At 39.9% G+C, this 18,921-nt stretch overlaps 1 protein-coding gene across 2 annotated transcripts in view; it reads right to left on the bottom strand.

Moving 5' to 3' along the window:
- LOC124162346 (luciferin 4-monooxygenase-like) overlaps positions 1–18,846 on the bottom strand; it is a 33,724-nt gene extending 14,878 nt beyond the window's left edge. Inside the window, exons 1-4 of one of the 2 annotated variants that reach the window (XM_046538852.1) lie at positions 18,823–18,846; positions 4,651–4,820; positions 3,264–3,471; positions 747–929 (exon numbers count right to left, since the gene is read on the bottom strand). In XM_046538852.1, the coding sequence (XP_046394808.1) occupies positions 747–929; positions 3,264–3,471; positions 4,651–4,797 (538 nt within the window). In that variant the 5' untranslated portion in view covers positions 4,798–4,820; positions 18,823–18,846. Of the gene's footprint in view, positions 1–746; positions 930–3,263; positions 3,472–4,650; positions 4,821–15,281; positions 15,545–18,822 lie in introns of those variants that run through there. The other variant, XM_046538851.1, reaches the window with a different exon arrangement.
- Positions 18,847–18,921: the final 75 nt, after the last annotated feature.

Raw genomic sequence — 18,921 nt, 5'->3', positions numbered from 1 at the left:
GATCGTAGGGTAAAAATTTCGTGGCATAATTTTCCTCCACCCCATATAAGGAGATTAAATAGTTAAAAATTGTTTGTCCTAATGTTACTGTGATTTTGCCACCCCTACCTTCAAAGAAATATTCACTGGTCTCGGGAGATTCCTGAGTAAGGAGGGAGAGTGATGCCAGAGAGGGGTAGAATTGGGCCAGCCCTTGTGGCAAAAAAGATGTACTTGTTTTCTTTTGAATTCATGTGGAGAGAAAACAATGATGTCTTCCTGCACGGGTATCCTTGGCGACGAGCACCCTTCCCTTCTATCCCCTCCAAGAACTGCATGATGCGGGAGAAGGAAGGCAATCAGGGAACGTCACCTCGCTCTGTGTGCATGAGGGAAAAAGGTCGCTATCCTCCCAGCAAGCGGTACAGGGACAAAAGGCAGCCAGTTCCTAGAGGAGAGATTTCTTCCTCACCTATAGTGAGCTGTGTCTTTCACGAACCTTTCCCTCTTCTCTTTTGATTTGCTTTTCCCATAACTACTGAAATTAGCTTTACAACATGCAGCTGTGAATAATTGTTGGAACGGTCTCATGTACTTCAAAGAATGCAGTCCGAAAGCAAGGCAGAATAGAGAGGGGGTTTTCAGGTGGCTCCCGGGCTCCCCAAAATGAGGGGAGTAAGTGAAAAATGAAGCATCCCACCTAATCAAAAATTCAAAATAATACGATCTAACCTTAAATTAATCATCATGTCCTTGGTGACACCTACCAGAGCCATCGTCTTTGTAAACCATGTCCTCCACTGGAATGGCTCCTTCCACTTCTCCATCAATGCTAAGCACCTTCACTGGCCACTCCATTTGACTAGCTGCCCATTTGACAGCGTCACTTGTCTCTGGCTCACACAGCACAAAGCGAGCACCCACCTCCTTTATGATTCGTTCCAATTCCTCTGGAAATGGAATAGTTCATCAATCACAGTTGACCATGCAGAGAAAATATTTCCTCTGTCTAATTGTAATGGTAACCATTTTGAGGGAGGTCTCATTATTGTTCAATTTCATCTGTTGCTAGGTTTAAAAATGAAATATTAGGCTCCAAAGTACATAAAAAATGGGTATTTAAAAAACATTTACATGGGAAAACACCACTCTCTTCCAGGGGGTATTCCATACTCTGCAGACTAAGGCCATGATAACTTCCCAAGTTTGATGCTGAACCTGCCCCTGCATACAGTATAGATGTCCTAAAATAAGCAATATTATATACTGAGCAAGGGAACTTAAAGTCAAAAAACGAAATTCCGATGAGGGAAGCTAGTAGACCCTTTGATTTTAGTAAATAATAATAATAATAATAATAATAATCTTTATTGGCCCCGTTGGTTTGGATTACAAACATAAGGCAGGTCAAATTATAAATTAAGATACATACTTCAAAGGTAAATTGGGTACATAAACCCCACAGCTGGGATAAGTCGTTCACAAGTGACTGAATCATAGATATTAAGAATGTACAATATTTAAGATAATGGAATACTTATATGGACCAATATTTTGAAATAAAACAGATGTCGGCACATTTTATCTTCATTCCTGCTGCTGAAAATATACCTATATTCTTCTAACCTTCCAATGAATGCCATGATTCTCTAAGCAACCCCTAACCCTTAGACTGAGGGAAAAACATTTTTAAAGGTTTGACCATTGCTTGACTACCTGCAGCAGTTTCTCAAAATTTTTATTGCCACTCAAACATCTTGCTCTTGGGCACTTTCCTCACTGTAAAGATCACTAAGGGGCTTAACTCTCCCGGGCCAGCCCTCATGGCTGGGAGCACCTCATGGAATTTCCTATCATTCTGCCCCTTTCATATTATTTCCTACCCACTCCACAACAGTGGTGCAGCGAGGGGGGTGTTTTGGGAAATAAATCCCCCCCCCCCCCCCAGAGCTCAGAGAAATTTTTAAGTTTAATCCATTTTCCTTAATTGGATCAGTATTACTTATAGCATAGTGTTAGGATTAATCAAATATCCCTCAGAAAGCCGTAAAACTCGCCATTTTGAACCATCATTCTTAATTTTATTCAGGAGGAGGGCCCCCCCACAACTCCTGCTTACTCTGGCAGCAGGGGCGGATCCAGGATTTTTTTCTGGGAGGGGCACAAGCAAGGCCGTATCCAGGATTTTGTTCTGGGTGGGGCACAAGGATACCTCGTAATACAAAACGAATGCAATGATAATGGGACCGTATTAAAAATCTTGCATATTTTTGAGGGTCTGGGGGGGGGGCACGTGCCCCCCCCCCTGGATCCGCCTATGCCTGGCAGGTATGCAATACCCCCAGACTCCCAAGTATTAGTTGCACCTATAGCCTTAATTCTTAGCTGTGTCCCTGCTCCACACCATTGATATAGTAGGTACCTGCGACAAGTACCCAAAATGTTGGCCCATGCCTCGATAAAAAAAGAAGGTAGAGTCACACCAAATTATAAGGTTTCACTCCTTATGAGGCCAGGCTTGAGGGGAAAAAATATTTCTTGCTCCTGTGCCGCACAGGCTGGTAGCTGAAACCACGAGCTCCCACAGCCCAAGGTTTAAATATACTAAGACAGTCACTTACTATATACAAACCACTACATATTGTTATCCATAAATTTTATTCATATTCTTCAGCGCGACAGAGCACTAAGCAATTTGTTTTGTTTTACATGGCGTAGAAGGGTCGCATCAGTGTATGAGCACTTTGATCAAATGTAGGTACATTCCAGTTTGCTAGAATGCCTTGAAGATGCACTTGAGTTATTACATGGTAAAGACTAAGGAGGTACATATACTTGGATTGAAATTCTCTGCAGCCTCCACAGGCACCGTTGCAGACCTTATACCCTTAGCCATCTCACTGGCAAGCCATTTAGAGGGATTCATGAATGCTGACGAGGCCGGTTCCAAGAAGTTTGTGAGATTTCATATTTTTTTATTATTTCGAGTACATACTTGATTTTATTTCATTCATGATCAAATTTTGCCCCGTACTGAAATTACATTTAGTGGTTAAATTCATGGACTAATGATGCTGCTTGAATATGACTTTTATGAAGGAAAAATCATAAATTTATTTAATTGCCATTATTGTAAAACATCACACCAATAAATTTGCCTTTGGCAGTTTTCCCACATCCAACGAAAAATATTTTTGACCAAATCTCATTTGGTTGCACCCATCTGAAAGAAAATCGAGATATGGATTCAAATGAAGCATTAAAGTTAGAAAAAAAAGACTAACCTTTCTCTTCTCGCTGGTAATATCCTCTGGTTGCACCACCACAAAGCCACACTCCAACATGCAGCAAGTACATGAGGGAAGAATTATAGGTCAAATAGAACAAAACATCTCCTTTCTTGAACCCAATTCTGGTAAGAGCACTGGCAAATTGCTTGGACAGGGGCTCAAACTCCTTGAAATAAACTGCCTGGTTGCGGAGGGCATCAATCTGAAAATATTAGATCCTCAAAATCATTCAAATCCCAGAGCACATTGAACAAAATATTTACAATATTTCTATGGGGGGGAAAAGTATCCCAACAAAGTTTTTACCACTACTACTAGCAAGGGGGAAAATCAGTTTCCTTGCTGATGGCACATTATTAACTAGTCATAGAAAGAAATACTAGGGAAAGAAGAAAGGAAAATATAAGTATGTCACATCTGATTCATTTTCTCATCGTAGTTGTCAGAGACTTAGAGTGAATTGTTTGGCGTGGCTGAACATTAGAGAAGTGAATGAGAGTGGGAAGAGGAAATGGAATTTTTGCTAATAATGTTCAATAGAACGTTAACAAGTCATCATCACTTGAAGATGAATATAATGTGCTAGCTTTCAGGTGACCACTGTAAGCTACAATCCGGGCAAGCAAGCTGTGGGCACTCCATCCCTGACTATAACATTGAAAATAATACGAGGACTATCATATTTGTTTGAATTTCTCTATTAGAAATTTGGCCAAAGAGTAACATACCATTAAAAGCAAGTGATTTTTTAACAGACCTATAGTACCTCTGATGCCATTCATTTCTGTCAGATTACTTTTTCCCCATTGTACGTGCCTGTCATGAGTGCTACAATTACCCAGGAAAGCCTCTTCAAATCAGGGTAATTATGGGTGCAAGTTGGCACATTGAATGGCTTTAACAGATTCATTGAAAAATGCAAGTTTAAACAGACTAACTGTGGAGTCAATCCTTCAGGGGATCCAGCTTAATACCTACATATTTGGAACCGAAGTGGGATAGATTATAAGGTCCAAATCACAGGAAAGGAGACTCAAGTCAATTGATGTGGTCCAATATGTCAGACTGACATAGACCACATCCGTTGACATGCTTGGCAATGAATGCATTGAAACACCTCATTTATCTACATATTTTTAGTTTATTTGAACAACATATGTAATTTACCAGTTAATTTACATTTTAAAGGAAGCAAGATGTTTTAGATGAAAAGATATCGACAGAATTTACTTTCATTCCAGATATATTAGACATTAAAAAAAGAGATTATTTGGCAGCTATTGAAGAGTGAAAAATTTGGAGACAAAGATGAACAAGAAGAATCCATTAAATTAAAGCAACGAAATGTTGGTAGGCATGGTAAAGAAGACAATATAATTACCACAATAGGTCGATCTCCGTGGATGTCACTATTCAGTCTTATTGATTGGAAAAGGAAAGTCGGAAGAGAGACATCTGGTATAACAATCTCCTTCCCAATCTCTGCAAAGGGAGATCTGAAAATTTTATCATCATCTGGGAACCCCATTCCTTAGTTTATTGATTTTAAACCTGAAAGAAAGTAAACTTAAGCCATTATTTTTGCAGATTAAGTATATAAATCAACTAAAATTGCTCAGAAGAGTATGATACTCTAAAAAATTGTAACACATGATGGAGGCACTTTGTTCGTAATGAATTAAATTCAGCATACCAATCATTTACTCATAAAATTATCATCAGAAATATAAGTGTATCTGTGTCCCACCCAGTGGCGTAGCTATGGGTTGGGTTTCCCAGGTTAAAACCCCTCCCCCCTTGAGCCTTAAAAGAGTCACCAAAAGCGAATTAGATGTCCTCTGTGAATAAAAAAAAAATTTTACTTTCATCGATATTCGTACAGAGTAACTCTTCTTGAGTTCTAAAAATCACGTTTTCATCATCAAAAACCCTTTGCTCTGGGGTGTTCCCCGGAAGGGCCCCGAAATCTTCGGTAAACCCCCATTTCAAAATCCTGGGTACGCTACTGGTCGCACGCATCCATATCCATTTAAATATGCGGCCTGCAGGCATGAAAAGGTTGCCTACCCCTGCCCTATGAGGATCTGTGAAAGTCGCTAACGTCATTGGGTGCTACGTAGGGGCAGATTAGGGGCGAGTGGGGAGGGAAAGGCAACAAACAAAGTTTAACTGGAGAATATCTAAAAACAACTCGTTTAATCTGTCGCATTATCTGTGAAGGGGAATTGCATACCACCAAGGCGCTGCAGAAAGTAGTGGACCCCCTACTGGACTGGTGTTTTTCATAAATAAAACTTCTTAACAGTATGCATACGGTATGTAATTTCAACTACCGTATCTCAAAAAGTAACTTGCGGCATGGGCATACCCAGCGAGAAGCAGGAGGGGGCAGCTGCCCCCCCCCCCCCCCCTAAAAGCAAAAATCGCAAAAGTCTTTAAGGAAAATCAGGACTGGATCGGAACGAAAGTTTTCAACAAATTTTCTTTAAATCCACGAAAAATGATGTTAACATTAGAAATATAAATCTAAAATATATTTTTTCTAGCAAATAATTTTAAAAAACTAATGAAACGCTGTTTTAGTTTTCTTAAAATGTTAGTTTCATTCATCTTTTCCATACTTAAATGTTACAACTGAACAACCATGGCTTGCCCCCCACCCCCTAGTCAGGGCCGGATTTACCGTAAGGCAAAATAGGCACGTGCGTAGGGGCATCGCAGTCCAAGGGGCGCCTTCAAGGGCGGCAGTTTATTCACTTACAGCAGTGCGTAATGTTTTTATTTTTGAAGTAACTCTTCTTTTTGCTTTATGAATTTAGACTAGACATTATTTTTGGAAAGGGTATTGATAAAGTGTTTTAGTTGCATAAAACTTATACTCTTTAATGTAGTTTTACTCCAAGCTGTTTCTATTCAATTGAATATGGTGGTTTCCTATTATTTTTTTATTGCCTAAATCGAAAGATTATTACTCCTGGAGTACGTATTTCGCGCTTTTAGATTTTTAAATGACGATATCTATTTTTCGCGATTAAATGAAAAGTGAAAAATTTCAAGCGCGCAAAAACGCGACGCGTAAGTAGGAAAGTCCGTGCGACGCATTTCTGGTTCCCCCTCTCTCCTTGTGAAGTGACCTTGATCGAGGCTCTGAGCGCTGATAGGACGCAGGATGCTAGCGGATAGCAGAGTACCTTGCTGAATGGTAGCGCTTGGCTTAAAAAAGGTTTATTAATACCTTATCAAACGAAGAAAACTTTCCGACCTTAGCCAGTTTTAATAGGTGATTATTAAGACATGTTTCCCTGAGCTCTGCGCCTCATGAATGCATTGGTAACCTCAGACGATGTATAACTCCTATCTTCTCGTATAGAAACTAGGTCCCTGTGACGTCACGCGGAGTGGAATCGCATGGGCGCCAATCTGGCCTTTTTCAAATGAGGATAAAATTTGACCCTTGCCATTCGTCTAAACCGGTATTTAAAAAACCAAATAATTTTTGTATTATGAATACACTAATGGTGGGTAACGAATCGCAATCAATGCCTATCGTTTTCTTTGATGAAGGAAACTACTCTATTGTCTATGTTTTTCCTGCGAAAAAATTCAAGCATAAACTTATGCTGTCAGCCATGTACATTGTACACCCATGCCTCATATAGCGCAAGGGATGCGTTCCTTGGGGTCTTTGCGCTATACGAATTTGCGTTATACGAGAGCGTTTTAACTTGGGAAGATAGGGATGCCTTCCTGGTAGCATAGGTGTTGGGTATCGAATTTCCTCTAAACCATAAATAATCCCGTAAATAGCCTTAGAAGACCTTATCTATATTAATGCTTATAGTTTAAAATACCTTTAAAGATAGTAGGCACGCATTTAGAGACTTTTGTTCACGTTAAAAAAAATTCGTACCGGCTTTTAAAATTCCCTCTTACCGTGCGGGTGGCCTAACATATGTTATCTCAAGTGTTCGTAATGCATTGCCGGCAGTTGACGATTTTTCAAACCAGTCTAAATACAATTATTGTGTCACTCACGCCTTTTGTCGCTCATCGAAATGACAGGCAAATGCTACTCTGAATGCCATTTCATAGCTAGCGGAGTTAATGAATGACGAGCGTGCTGCGCCCGCTCCCAGCGGGCTTCCCCCGCTCTTTTCAATGCAGGTCCACAGAGGGATAGGCGCGTTTCTAATTTTAAAATGTAGAAAAAAAAGGCAGAGTCTTATGTACAAATTTAATTGGAATGTTCATGTACAAATTGAGGTCAAAGGACCCCTTTAAACACAACATTGGAAGTAATTACACTATCCTCTGTTAAACGCACATGATGACTCATACTTACGTATCAACAGGAGACTTGAATGTGGAATCCGCCGCATTTTGATAAAAGTCATTTAAAGAATGCGAGATATTGTTGCAAATGAACAAATGTATCAGTTTGTGCGCCGTTAACGTCAGGAATATTTACCGGTTTTTGTTTTTTTTTTATTATTTAAAAACCAATTTTAGGAAACAATAGCAATATTTAGGAAGTAAGATATGACGTCGCATGTTCTCTGATAAATTCTGTGCATTTTGGTACCTCATTTGTAGAGTTTGGTTGCGATTAAGTTGAGAATAAGGTATCTATACAGTAGAAATAATATAGAAGATAAATCATTTTAATTTGAAGTCCTCCGAGGCATTATCAGCTACGTGAAACAGTCTTTAATATCCTTGAAACCTGACCCAGGTTTTCCTTCCCAGAAAATGAATGAACGAGATTGCATCCTTTTCCAAAACCTTATCATCTCGTCAACACTAAAAACTGGTTGAGGGGGAAAGGAGCCACTTTCAATCACAGCTTGGAGTTCATCATGGCAGAGAGTACGGCGACGCGGCAAGCGTGTGGATGCAATATGGTCTCATTCACTTTTATACGTGGATAACAGATATAATAGTGATAGAAAATAATCACCAGAAAGTAAAATTTATAACTATTGTTACGAATGACTCTTATTATGCAATCGCTGGGCACTGCAAGAGGTGCGCTGAAAGGTTTCTTTCTTTGAGTGCATTCCATATACTACTACGGAGAATGGACTTAAATCGTGTGCTTAAATTAGGGAAACGGACTCTTTTAATGACTAAAAAACTCTATTTCTAGGTAAGAGCCGTCGATGATCCATGGCCTCCACTTCCTAACCTCCCATACATATTTAAAGGCCTGCTGACAACGGTCGTTTTATAGTATTATTGTAGTGCGGAGCCCTTCGACATTGCTTTTGGTGTGGACTCTTGCTATCTGTAGAAGGTTCGAAAGGCATATTACTCACATCGGATTCGAAGAAAGGCAGTTAATTTTAATTTATGCCTTATGCTCAATTTAAAGTGCTCATTTAAACATGAAATTAATTATTAATATGAACTCAAAATTTACACCCGCACTGAGAGTGTGCACCCTTGTATGATTTGCGAGAGTTAATAAACGGGACGAGGGAAATTATTAGACGTGGGTTAAAATGCTGCATAATGCAAGTTTTTAAAGTTGACGCTTCAGGGTGGTAAAAGTGTCGGAATAAATTGTAATGATGATTGCATGGTATCAGAATACGTAGAACAAGGGGAATGGCTTTGGAGTAATGTGAAATCTCCTCCAACCCTGGACCATCATTTTATTTTTTCTATTGTAATTAGGTTAGTTAATTGAGCATTGGGAAATTCCTTAGCGTTATTTTTTAATGATGCCTACAAGCCTTAGACACATGGGCGTACCCAGCGGGGGGCAACTGCCTCCCCTAGAAGCAAAAGTAAATTTAGTTCAACACGGAAATTTTGAACAAATTTTCTTTAAATTCATGAAAAGTGATATTATTATAAAACACGTAATTAAAATAAAATTTTTTTTCGAGCAAATAATTTTAATAACTAATAAAGCACTGATATAATTATCTTTTGGTTTCCTTAACCTTTTCTGTGTTACCAGTCGAACGACCTCGCCTTGCCCCCCGCTAGTTTTGATCCTGGGCACGCCCTTGCTTAGGCGTCTTTTAGAATTTTATCTCGATTGACCCTTAGCTGCACGTACCGGCGAGGATAGCGCCAGTGCACGTTTGCGGTGATTTATCCGCACTTTAATATTGTTGGTTTTCCTAAATATACATTAATATTTTAGGGTCTTTTATCGCATTTAGGTAACTTATCATACATAAAAGCACTTTAAATATTTTTGTCTTTTATTTATAAACAAAATTAAATCATATTAATATGCAAATTTCGTGATGAACACTTCGAATAATTTTTCTTAAGGAATTGCATACGATAATGTTCTTGGCCGAGGAAAAAGTACAGAAATAGAAACCCAAAGTGTACCACCAGTGATCTATGCGCATTAAACGCTCTATTTCGAAATGTAATATAAATATGGAAAAATCCCCGCTTAGTGAGTAACTAAGGATTAAGCGGGGCACGATGGTAAAAGGCAGATGTTAGGAAGTAATAGGTGGAGGGTCAATTTCTCAATTGAGTCCAGAGGGGATAACTGGGGCAGGAGAAGGCTCGAGCGGTAGCGGTCGTCTATTATCACATTCATCATCTAGCGGTAGAAATTAGTCTCCTAGTTCAAGCTGCAGAAATAAATTCAGAGGCTACGCTCACGAGGCAGGAAATAGGTCATAGAACATTCTTGCATCGCATGCTGCGAATGGGTAATGGTACGGCTGTCTCAAGGCAAACCGCTAATGTGTCGCCCCCAGGGCCGGTTCTAGACATTTTTCTAGTGTAAGCGAACACAGCGTTCCACTCCTCACCCCCTCAGTAATAACCTGAGATGTAGTAGGGATTCTCTCAGGATACATTTTTAAATGAAATACAAATACATTCGGAGTAAGGGTCGAGACTTATATATCAGCGTGAACTTAAAGCGTGCTTGCTCTTATATACTGGATACGATATTGTTAGAGATTAAAAACCACTTATATACATATTATATTGGACTGAGCGCTTGGGCGTCTTATGCGGCCGCGTACTTTGCTTACCGCTTAAACCGGCCCTGGTCGCCTCCCTACAGGGGGGTTTGGTAATACCTCCAAATTAAACAGGGGGGTCCAGGGTCGGGGCGCGGCCAGGAATTAAGGCTGTGGGGGGGGGGGGGGTTAGGTGCAACTAATACCGGGATGTGTGGTGGTATGGAATACCCACCAAGATAAGCGGTAGGTGCGAGATTATTAAATTGCGGAATTTTAAGATAAACGGTTCAAAATGGCGATTTTTACGGCTTTTTGATGGATATTTTATTAATCCTTACACTATACTATTAGTAATATCAATCCAATTAAGTAAAATGGGTTAAACTTAAATATTTCTCTGAGCAATGGGGGGGTTTTAACCCCCAAAACCACCCCCCTCGCTGCGCCACTGAGTGCATGTAGATTTCTTTTTAACTTTAAAATAGTGAGTTTTGAGTTTTGCAAAAGTATGTAGACACCCAGTAGTCCTACTTAACTGACGGGGCCGGGTCGGTGAAAACTTGTGAGGTTGGCACATAAAGCGACTTGCATCCCTCACTCGTATGCCACCAAGAGCCGACGAGGATGGAGGCGGACGCGAACTAGCCACCGAAGCTTGAGTCAAACTTCAGGAGGATAAGCCCAATTGGAAATAAGATTAGACGATGGAATCACTGAGGTAACTCACTTCCACGCTCAGGTTATGCCGTGGGAGTGTATTCTTTCGGGCTCCGTGGCGAGGTTTTTCCTATATTTAGATTCAAGTTCGACTCACCGTTTACCTATCACCAATTCGTGGTTCCGTGGTCGAGTAGGTCTATACCGCGCGCATCGGTTACGGTAAAGTTCAGAAAGGGTTCGAATCCGGATGTATTATACTTTTTCACTTTTTAAAGAGACATACTGAACATCAACAATCTATGCAGATGACGCAAGAAAAAGGTAGCACTGAATTTTTTTGTAAACGACTGATTTTATGTAATTAAAAGTAGCCTCCGATGCAATACGCTTTACGAAACTTTTAACGTCAAATTAACCACTGGCGGTAATGCCGAAAAAAAAGAAAATTCCGAAACGCGTACTACAGGGAATAAATAAAACCAATGCAATAAGCATTTCCTGCGTAATTCGCCTACTTAGACTGCAAGCGTGGAAACGAATATACCGAAAATAAATCTACTAAATATGACATCAAGTTTGCCGTAGTTAATTGTCGCAGCATTAAAAACAAGAGCGCAAAGATCAAGCATACAGAATATTACATATTAGCTCTTTTTATAGACCTCCAACCTCAGAAATTGATATTATTTACCAATTAGATTATCAAATATCTGCATTTATTTTGGGAAGCAGCTAAGGTGTAATAATTATTAGGGGAGCCTTTAATCTCCCATCTGTAAATAGGGATTCTTACCCTGAAAATCGAATTCAAAGAATAGGGAAATAAATTAGCATGATCTTACAACGCATAAGCAATTCACTCACACTACTACTATGAGAGGAAATAAAATATTAGTCTTATTAGGATTAAGCCACCATAAGTTGATAAAACAAATGAATGTTATTGACGGTTTAAGTGATCACAGAGTAATTTTTGCAACCTTTAAAATCGGAGTAGACTCATTCGTAAAACCAAAACGGAATATTTATTTGATACATGCAACTTCATTAAATTTGGCAAGAAGTTTGATAAATCGTAGACGAACTACGTAGCTAAAGCAGATAATAAAATCACCGACGTATCATGTAAATGCTTCTTTGAAATTCTACATCAACTTATATAATCCGTAAAAACCGAAATTGATAGCAAAAAACCTCGGTGGTACAACAACGACGTTAGGAGGGTCCCTAAGAGACAGAGAAAACTGTAAAACGTACTCAAAAGGTCATTTACATTCATTATTACCGGACTAGACATGATTTGTTCATTAGTATATACATAAATACCAATGGCGCTAAATTTCTTGCGAAGGTCGTATAACTATCCCTATGCATGTGCTTTGGATAGCTTCAACATAAAAGCGATAGATTAAGTAAAGATAAAGTTCTGAAGAAGTTAGAATTAGTCCAGCGCAATGTGAGAATATTGTCGGACGAGAAAGTAAAAGATAGGTGTTATTTCGCACTCAAATACTGCTACGGGCGTACAGAAAGCACAGATGTTAAACAAATTTGGTTGGGAGCCACAAGAGACTCGGAGGCTACGCGCTAGGCTTAATTAGATTGCTTGAGCAATGGAGAATAGATATCATTATGAGCGACGCGGAGAACATCACATTAGGGCCTCACTACGTTTCCAGGTCCGATACGATAAATAAAGAGATATCATGCCGAACGGATAGGTATGGGAATTCTTTTTCCACTCGCACCATATAGAACCTTAATAAATGCTAGGCCTAATTTCGTAAGAGTATTTTTTTTGGTAAACGGTAGGCGTCCTAACTCCCCCCGCCAAACAACTATTGATGCGGCTTGTAGGGTAGTATGTAGACGCTGATGTATTAAAATGATGGTGAAATACTATTTATAATTTTACACTTATGAAAGCAATTGATATCACCCATATCTTCAAACTTATTAATCGCGCTCACCCCAGAGTTTGCTGCGATATATTTAGGTGGGGTGAACAAGCCGACTTTGGTGTTTTTCTTAAGTTGCCAAAGGTCAAATGAAATAAACCAATTTATTTCCACCTGGTCCTTATACTAATTGTGGTTCCACTGAAAGGAAAGCGTTGGCGCTTTTAATCACGTTATTTCCCACATGTTTTGTGACCAAGAACAAGAAATTAAAAAAAAAATTATCGATCAAATTACAATTATTTTTTTACTCTAGGGTCATCAAATTGATTTAAAATAGAGTGCATCTTAATATTTTTGAGAATTTAAATTTCTGTGGAATGTAGGAATTACACTCAACGTATATTTGACAGTAATTAGCCGAAAAGACTCGAAGATACAACTACTCTCACCCTCTCCCCCATTATTTCTTATCCGTGAATGAATCGGTTTAGATATGTGTTAAGGTAGATAAAGTCATCATATTAATAAATTTAGTCGTTTAAAAAAATTCAGCACGAAATTTTTCTTGAGTCGTCTGCATAGCTTATGTTGATTTTCAGGATGTCTCTTTTAAAAAGTAGAAAAAACTTAACTTTGGATTCGAACCCTCCCAGAACTTAACCGAAATTACCGCGCATAGTATAGACCTACTTGGCCATGGAGCGACGTATTATAAAGAGATAAACGGCGAGTCCAAATATGAATCTAAATATAGGAAAAACCTCGCCACGGAGCCTGAAAGAAAACTCTCCCACGGCATAATGTGATCGTGGACGTGAGTTACCTCAGTTCATTCCATCCGCTAATCTTATTTCCAATTGGGCTTATGCACCTGGAGTTTGACTCCACCTTCGGTAGCTACACCACGTCCGCCTCCGTCCTCGTCGACTCTTGGTGGCATACGAGTGAGGGATGCAAGTCGCTTTATGTGCCAACCTCACAAGTTTTCACCGACCCGGCCCCATCAGTTAAGTAGGACTACTGGGTGTCTACATACTTTTGAAAACGATAGTACACCATCACCTGTTTTGCATACTATGCAGAGTGCGTTTTTCGTTAAAAAGAGTTATCAGAAAGTATTTGTCGGGGTTGAATGAAAATTTTAATCTATTTAGTTTAGCATAGACTTATATTTAACAAAAAAAACTTAATACTAGGGACAACTGCAATACATACTTATTGTGTTTTTGCGTTAGCTTAAACTTTTAAAGTTTGTAAAAATAAATTTACACAAGAAAGTCGTATACAAAATATTTAATTTATAAAATCGGAGAACAAACATTCATTTTTTTGCTGTTTGGGCGTTTGGTCGTTCCCTTGGTACGTAGGTTCCCTTGCAGTCGCCTGGGTTTCCCGACCCTGGATAACGGGATGGAGGCGGAGGGAGGGGAAAGGAGCTCATTGCAGTCGCCGTATCTGGGTACATTCGATTGCTCCGTGATATACATTTTAACTTGCGATGTAAAACAGAAAGTATTTCGCAATCTAATAGGATCGTTTATGCCCAATTCCCAATAAATGATGGTGCATCCTCCGGTCAAACCAGAATGCAAGGCCGCTAACAGCGATTGCGACGCCAATGCTTGGCAGTTACATAATAGGGTGGTTTCCTTTTATTTTTTTATTGCCTAAATCGAAAGATTATTACTCCTGGAGTACGTATTTCACGCTTTTAGATTTTTAAATGACGATTTCTATTTTTCGCGATTACATGAAAAGTGAGCATTTTCAAGCGCGCGAATCATCCCATAAGCTCCTTCCTATTAATGAACGCCTCCTTAGCTAACGCAATTATCTTCGTGATGCCCTAACAGCTGAATTCGTTTTCTTCTATCGTGCTGCCATAATAGTTGAATTTGGAAGGAAATATCAAGAAAAAAATGGAAGAGACGAAAAGAGGGAATATATATACTTAAAAGAAATGAGAAAATAGAGAGGGAAATGAAAAAAAAATATTTCAAATGGAAACGAAGTAAACAAACAGGTGGAAGACCCGATAACAATTCATTCAACTGATACGCCGGGAAAGTACCATATAATTCTGTAACTGCCTGACGCCCGCTAAAGCCGGAACGAGTAAGGGGGATGGCCCTAAAGGGTTCAAAACCACCCGGAATGTGTGGGAGATACCTTAAACCCCTTCCAAATCAACCCCGCGAAAATAATATTTGGCTACAGCCTTGCTTCCCGTATACACGCCACATGAACCGTCTCCCGCCATGAACTTTCTGATGCACATGATAAAACTGACTAAAAATTGAGGTTAATTTAAGTTCACAGGTAAAAATTAAATAAATGCGCTGCATTCATGCCAACCGAAATATAAATATAACTCGAAATCCAATAAGAATAAAATATCAACATAAAGCTACACTTCCGACCAAACGGCTTATATCTCAATGAAAACCATGCACTACTATGTCAAGCGAGAAAAGTAATACTTTTTTCATCCGTAAAATTCTTACCGGGAGGTGCAGTAATGAAGATTCTTCAGCGCTTTTTCCGTTTTCTGAACTAAACAGCTACAACTGTATATCCACTTTGTCAGCGGCGCTCAGAACTCCTCATAGAATTAGCTTCATAAAAACCTCAACACACGCTAATCCAATTAGGACTCGAGAGTACTTATTACCAAGAGAAACAGAAGAGTATTCCTTTGAGGATGAGGATTCCCAAACAACTCCTCACACGAAATGATATCCAAGCCACACCAAGACGCGCACTGCAGGAATTTCTCAACTGGTCGCCGCACCCTTCTAGCGGTTTTGTCCTTGAAAAAAGTCCTCGTCGTGCCTTCGCGAGTCAAACCTTGCGCGCGAATGGTCAAATGATTCGATCTTCTCATTTCTCAGGCTCATCTTGTTTTATATGTATCATGATCTGCTCTTCTAGTTAAAGTTTATCACCTCGGTGTTAGAGGATTTGCAAACCACTGGGTAAAATCTTAAGGACAAGCATTGGTCTGTTTTAGAGTCCGATCATGGTGTCCAATGCAGATCTAACATTAATAAGGTTTCTTGTGGTGTACCCCATGGATCGATACTTGGCCCTATTCTTTTTGTTATTTATATTAATGACCTCTCCAACAGGCTAAGTAAAGAACAAGGAGCTACACCAATCCTTTATGCAGACGATACAAGGAAAACAAACGACTAACAAAATGCTAAAATCGCTCCAGCCGTGATCCAGTAAGTGGAGCACCGGTAGCGCAGGGAGCGATCGGAGAGAAAGTGGACCACGAATTTGTAGCGTCTGAAGCGGGAGCACTCGGGAGCATTGGGCGCGTGTACTGGACCACACCCCTAGTTGACAAATTATTTACGCGCAGGGGCGGATTTAGATCAAAAGCAGGGATGGCAATCGAAACTAAGTAAACGATAGTCAAAACCAGTAAAATTTCAATTGTTTCGTTCCCGGGAGCGAAATGTGGAATCGAAACGAAAAAGCACGAATTTTACGAAAGAGAATCTTCGATTCGGCCTCTAAATGTGTTGTAACCCTTTGCGTATTTAAATGGGTCTGGGTTTTCAAAAGTCTCCACTCGTGTGGCTGACGGAGAAAGTGATCCGAGTTTCACGGGGAAATAAGGTATAATGACAAGGGCGTACCCAGGATATATACCCAGGGCGTATAACTAGGAGGGGGCAAGCCATGGTCTAGGGGGGGGAAAAATTTGTGACATTAGTTTATGGGGTTATTTCCTTGAAAAAATAGTTTTGTTTTAGTTACATGTCGTATACTAATACATATCATTTTTCGTGGGTTTAAAGAAAATTTGTTGAATGCTTTCGTTTCAATTCAGCATTGATTTTGCTTAAAGACTTGCGATTTTTGCTTCTAGGGGAGGGTATCTGCCCCCCCCACCTACCCCTCGCTTGGTGCGCCCATGTATAATGAAAGGTGTCAACTTAAATGTAAACTTCAATGCTATTCCTCGCATTTGCAAAGGCCATACTGAAAAATATTGGAACAAAGTGCACTCGTCATAGCACTGCACTCACTGGACAATTTTGAAAACCGATGAAAATGCGGCCGAAGTGGCAACAGAAATCAGCCTTCGATGGGATGGAATTGGGCCTCCTCCATGCAGTCCCCTTGTGAAAAAGAATTAAACTAGGGGAGCTAAACTCAGGGTCGAAACGAAATCGAAGTCAAAACTACCGCGAGTCGAAACTAAACTAAAGCTTTGGAACGAAACGAAACACGGATTATATTTTGCACCGGAGGGACCACGTGATTCACCTTCGAACAATTTATTTTCGACCCACACACCGAGTACGAAGTATGGTTGAATGAAGTAGAGGTTCGTCCTACCGCCACTAGATGCATGGGACACCAAAAAACCATGAACAGGAGAACGGTGAACGCAAACTGGGAAATCGCATGCAAGGGCTATGGTCCTACTAATACAAACTAGAACCTTAGTTGTGGAAGGTTACACGGGATTTCCACCGGGTCAGGTTCTCCAACTCCATCTCGGCCGACGTTTCGATGGGCGAGTTGTCCATCGTCCTCATGCCCTGCAGACGAAGGACAACTCTCCCATCGAAACGTCAGCCGAGATGGAGAACCTGACCCGGTGGAAATCCCGTGTAACCTTCCACAACTCTATACGCCGGGAAAGCCTACGATCATTCTATAACCTTAGTTGTTTGTCGTTTTGCGTTGATTGCGAGTAACCCCAATTGACTAACGTCAGATAATTAAGGTAAAAAAAAAAAGGATTCAAACTACCAAAAGTAAGAAACAACCAGCAAATATCACGCAGCATTGACCATTTTACTGAATTGACTTGTATATTTTTAGTCAATTCTACATGAAGATCATAGGCAGATTTAGGGGGGGGGCACGTAAGCACATACCCCCCCCCCTCCCTAGGTGCTTAAAAAATAGACAAGAATTTTAATACGGTTATAACTACTCTCGTTTTATTTTTTTTGTATTTCCGAGCCCCAATCATTTAATCTAATATTAATAACTTTCATATCAAAATAAAGAAAACATTTTGTACAGTAATAGGGTAGTTTCCTTCATCAAAGAAAACGATAGGCATTGATTGCGATTCGTTACCCACCATTAGTGTATTCTTAATGTACAAATTATTTGGTTTTTGAAATACCGGTTTTGACGAATGGCAAGGGTCAAATTTTATCCTCATTTGAAAAAGGCCAGATTGGCGCCCATGCGATTCCACTCCACGTAACGTCACAGGGACCTAGTTTCTACACGAGAGGATAGGAGTTATACATCGTCTGAGGTTACCAATGCATGCATGAGGCACAGAGCTCAGGGAAACATGTCTTAATAGTCACCTATTAAAACTGGCTTAGGTCGGAAAGTTTTCTTCGTTTGATAAGGTATTAATAAACCTTTTTTAAGCCAAGCGCTACCAGCCAGCAAGGTACTCAGCTACCCGCTAGCATCCTGCGTCCTATCAGCGCTCAGAGCCTCGATCAAGGTAACCTCACAAGGCGGGAGGGGGAACCAGAAATGCGTCGCACGGACTTTTTCCCATCATTCCTACTTACGCGTCGCGTTTTCGCGCGCTTGAAATTTTTCACTTTTCATTTAATCGCGAAAAATAGATATCGTCATTGAAAAATCTAAAAGCGTGAAATACATACTCCAGGAGTAATAATCTTTCGATTTAGGCAATAAAAAAATAATTTTGTTTTTAATCTCAAATATGAGCCTGTTAGACCCTTGTGCCCCCCAGAAAAAATCCTGGATCCGCCCCTGATGAAGATTCTATACAATTCATTTCCAGCATTAGAATATTATTGGCCAATTGGATTTATTTTTGCTTATCAAAAAGAGATGGTCTTTAAATTGGTCTTCCATACTCGAGGCGGGAATCATACCGATAAAAAAATACTCAGAAACACTTCATCCGAATACGCGTTCGTCTAGTTCCTCCAGGTAGGCGCACAGCATGAGGTTCAAAGTTGCACAATGGCAACAGTCAAGACATGTCGCTCCACTCAACCAATTGAGCTGATTACTCACCGAGGTGCAGAGGACCGCCGTGATACTTAACGAAGATGAACTTCTCAAGATGCTCTTCAACACAAACTAATGATTCATTCCGGAGTGAAAAAACCTTCC

Source organism: Ischnura elegans, chromosome 7 (genome assembly GCF_921293095.1).
Source record: "Ischnura elegans chromosome 7, ioIscEleg1.1, whole genome shotgun sequence".
Classification (NCBI taxonomy): domain Eukaryota; kingdom Metazoa; phylum Arthropoda; class Insecta; order Odonata; family Coenagrionidae; genus Ischnura; species Ischnura elegans.
The sequence above is the reverse complement of the archived record's forward strand: the minus strand, read 5'-3'. Positions and strand labels throughout refer to the sequence as shown.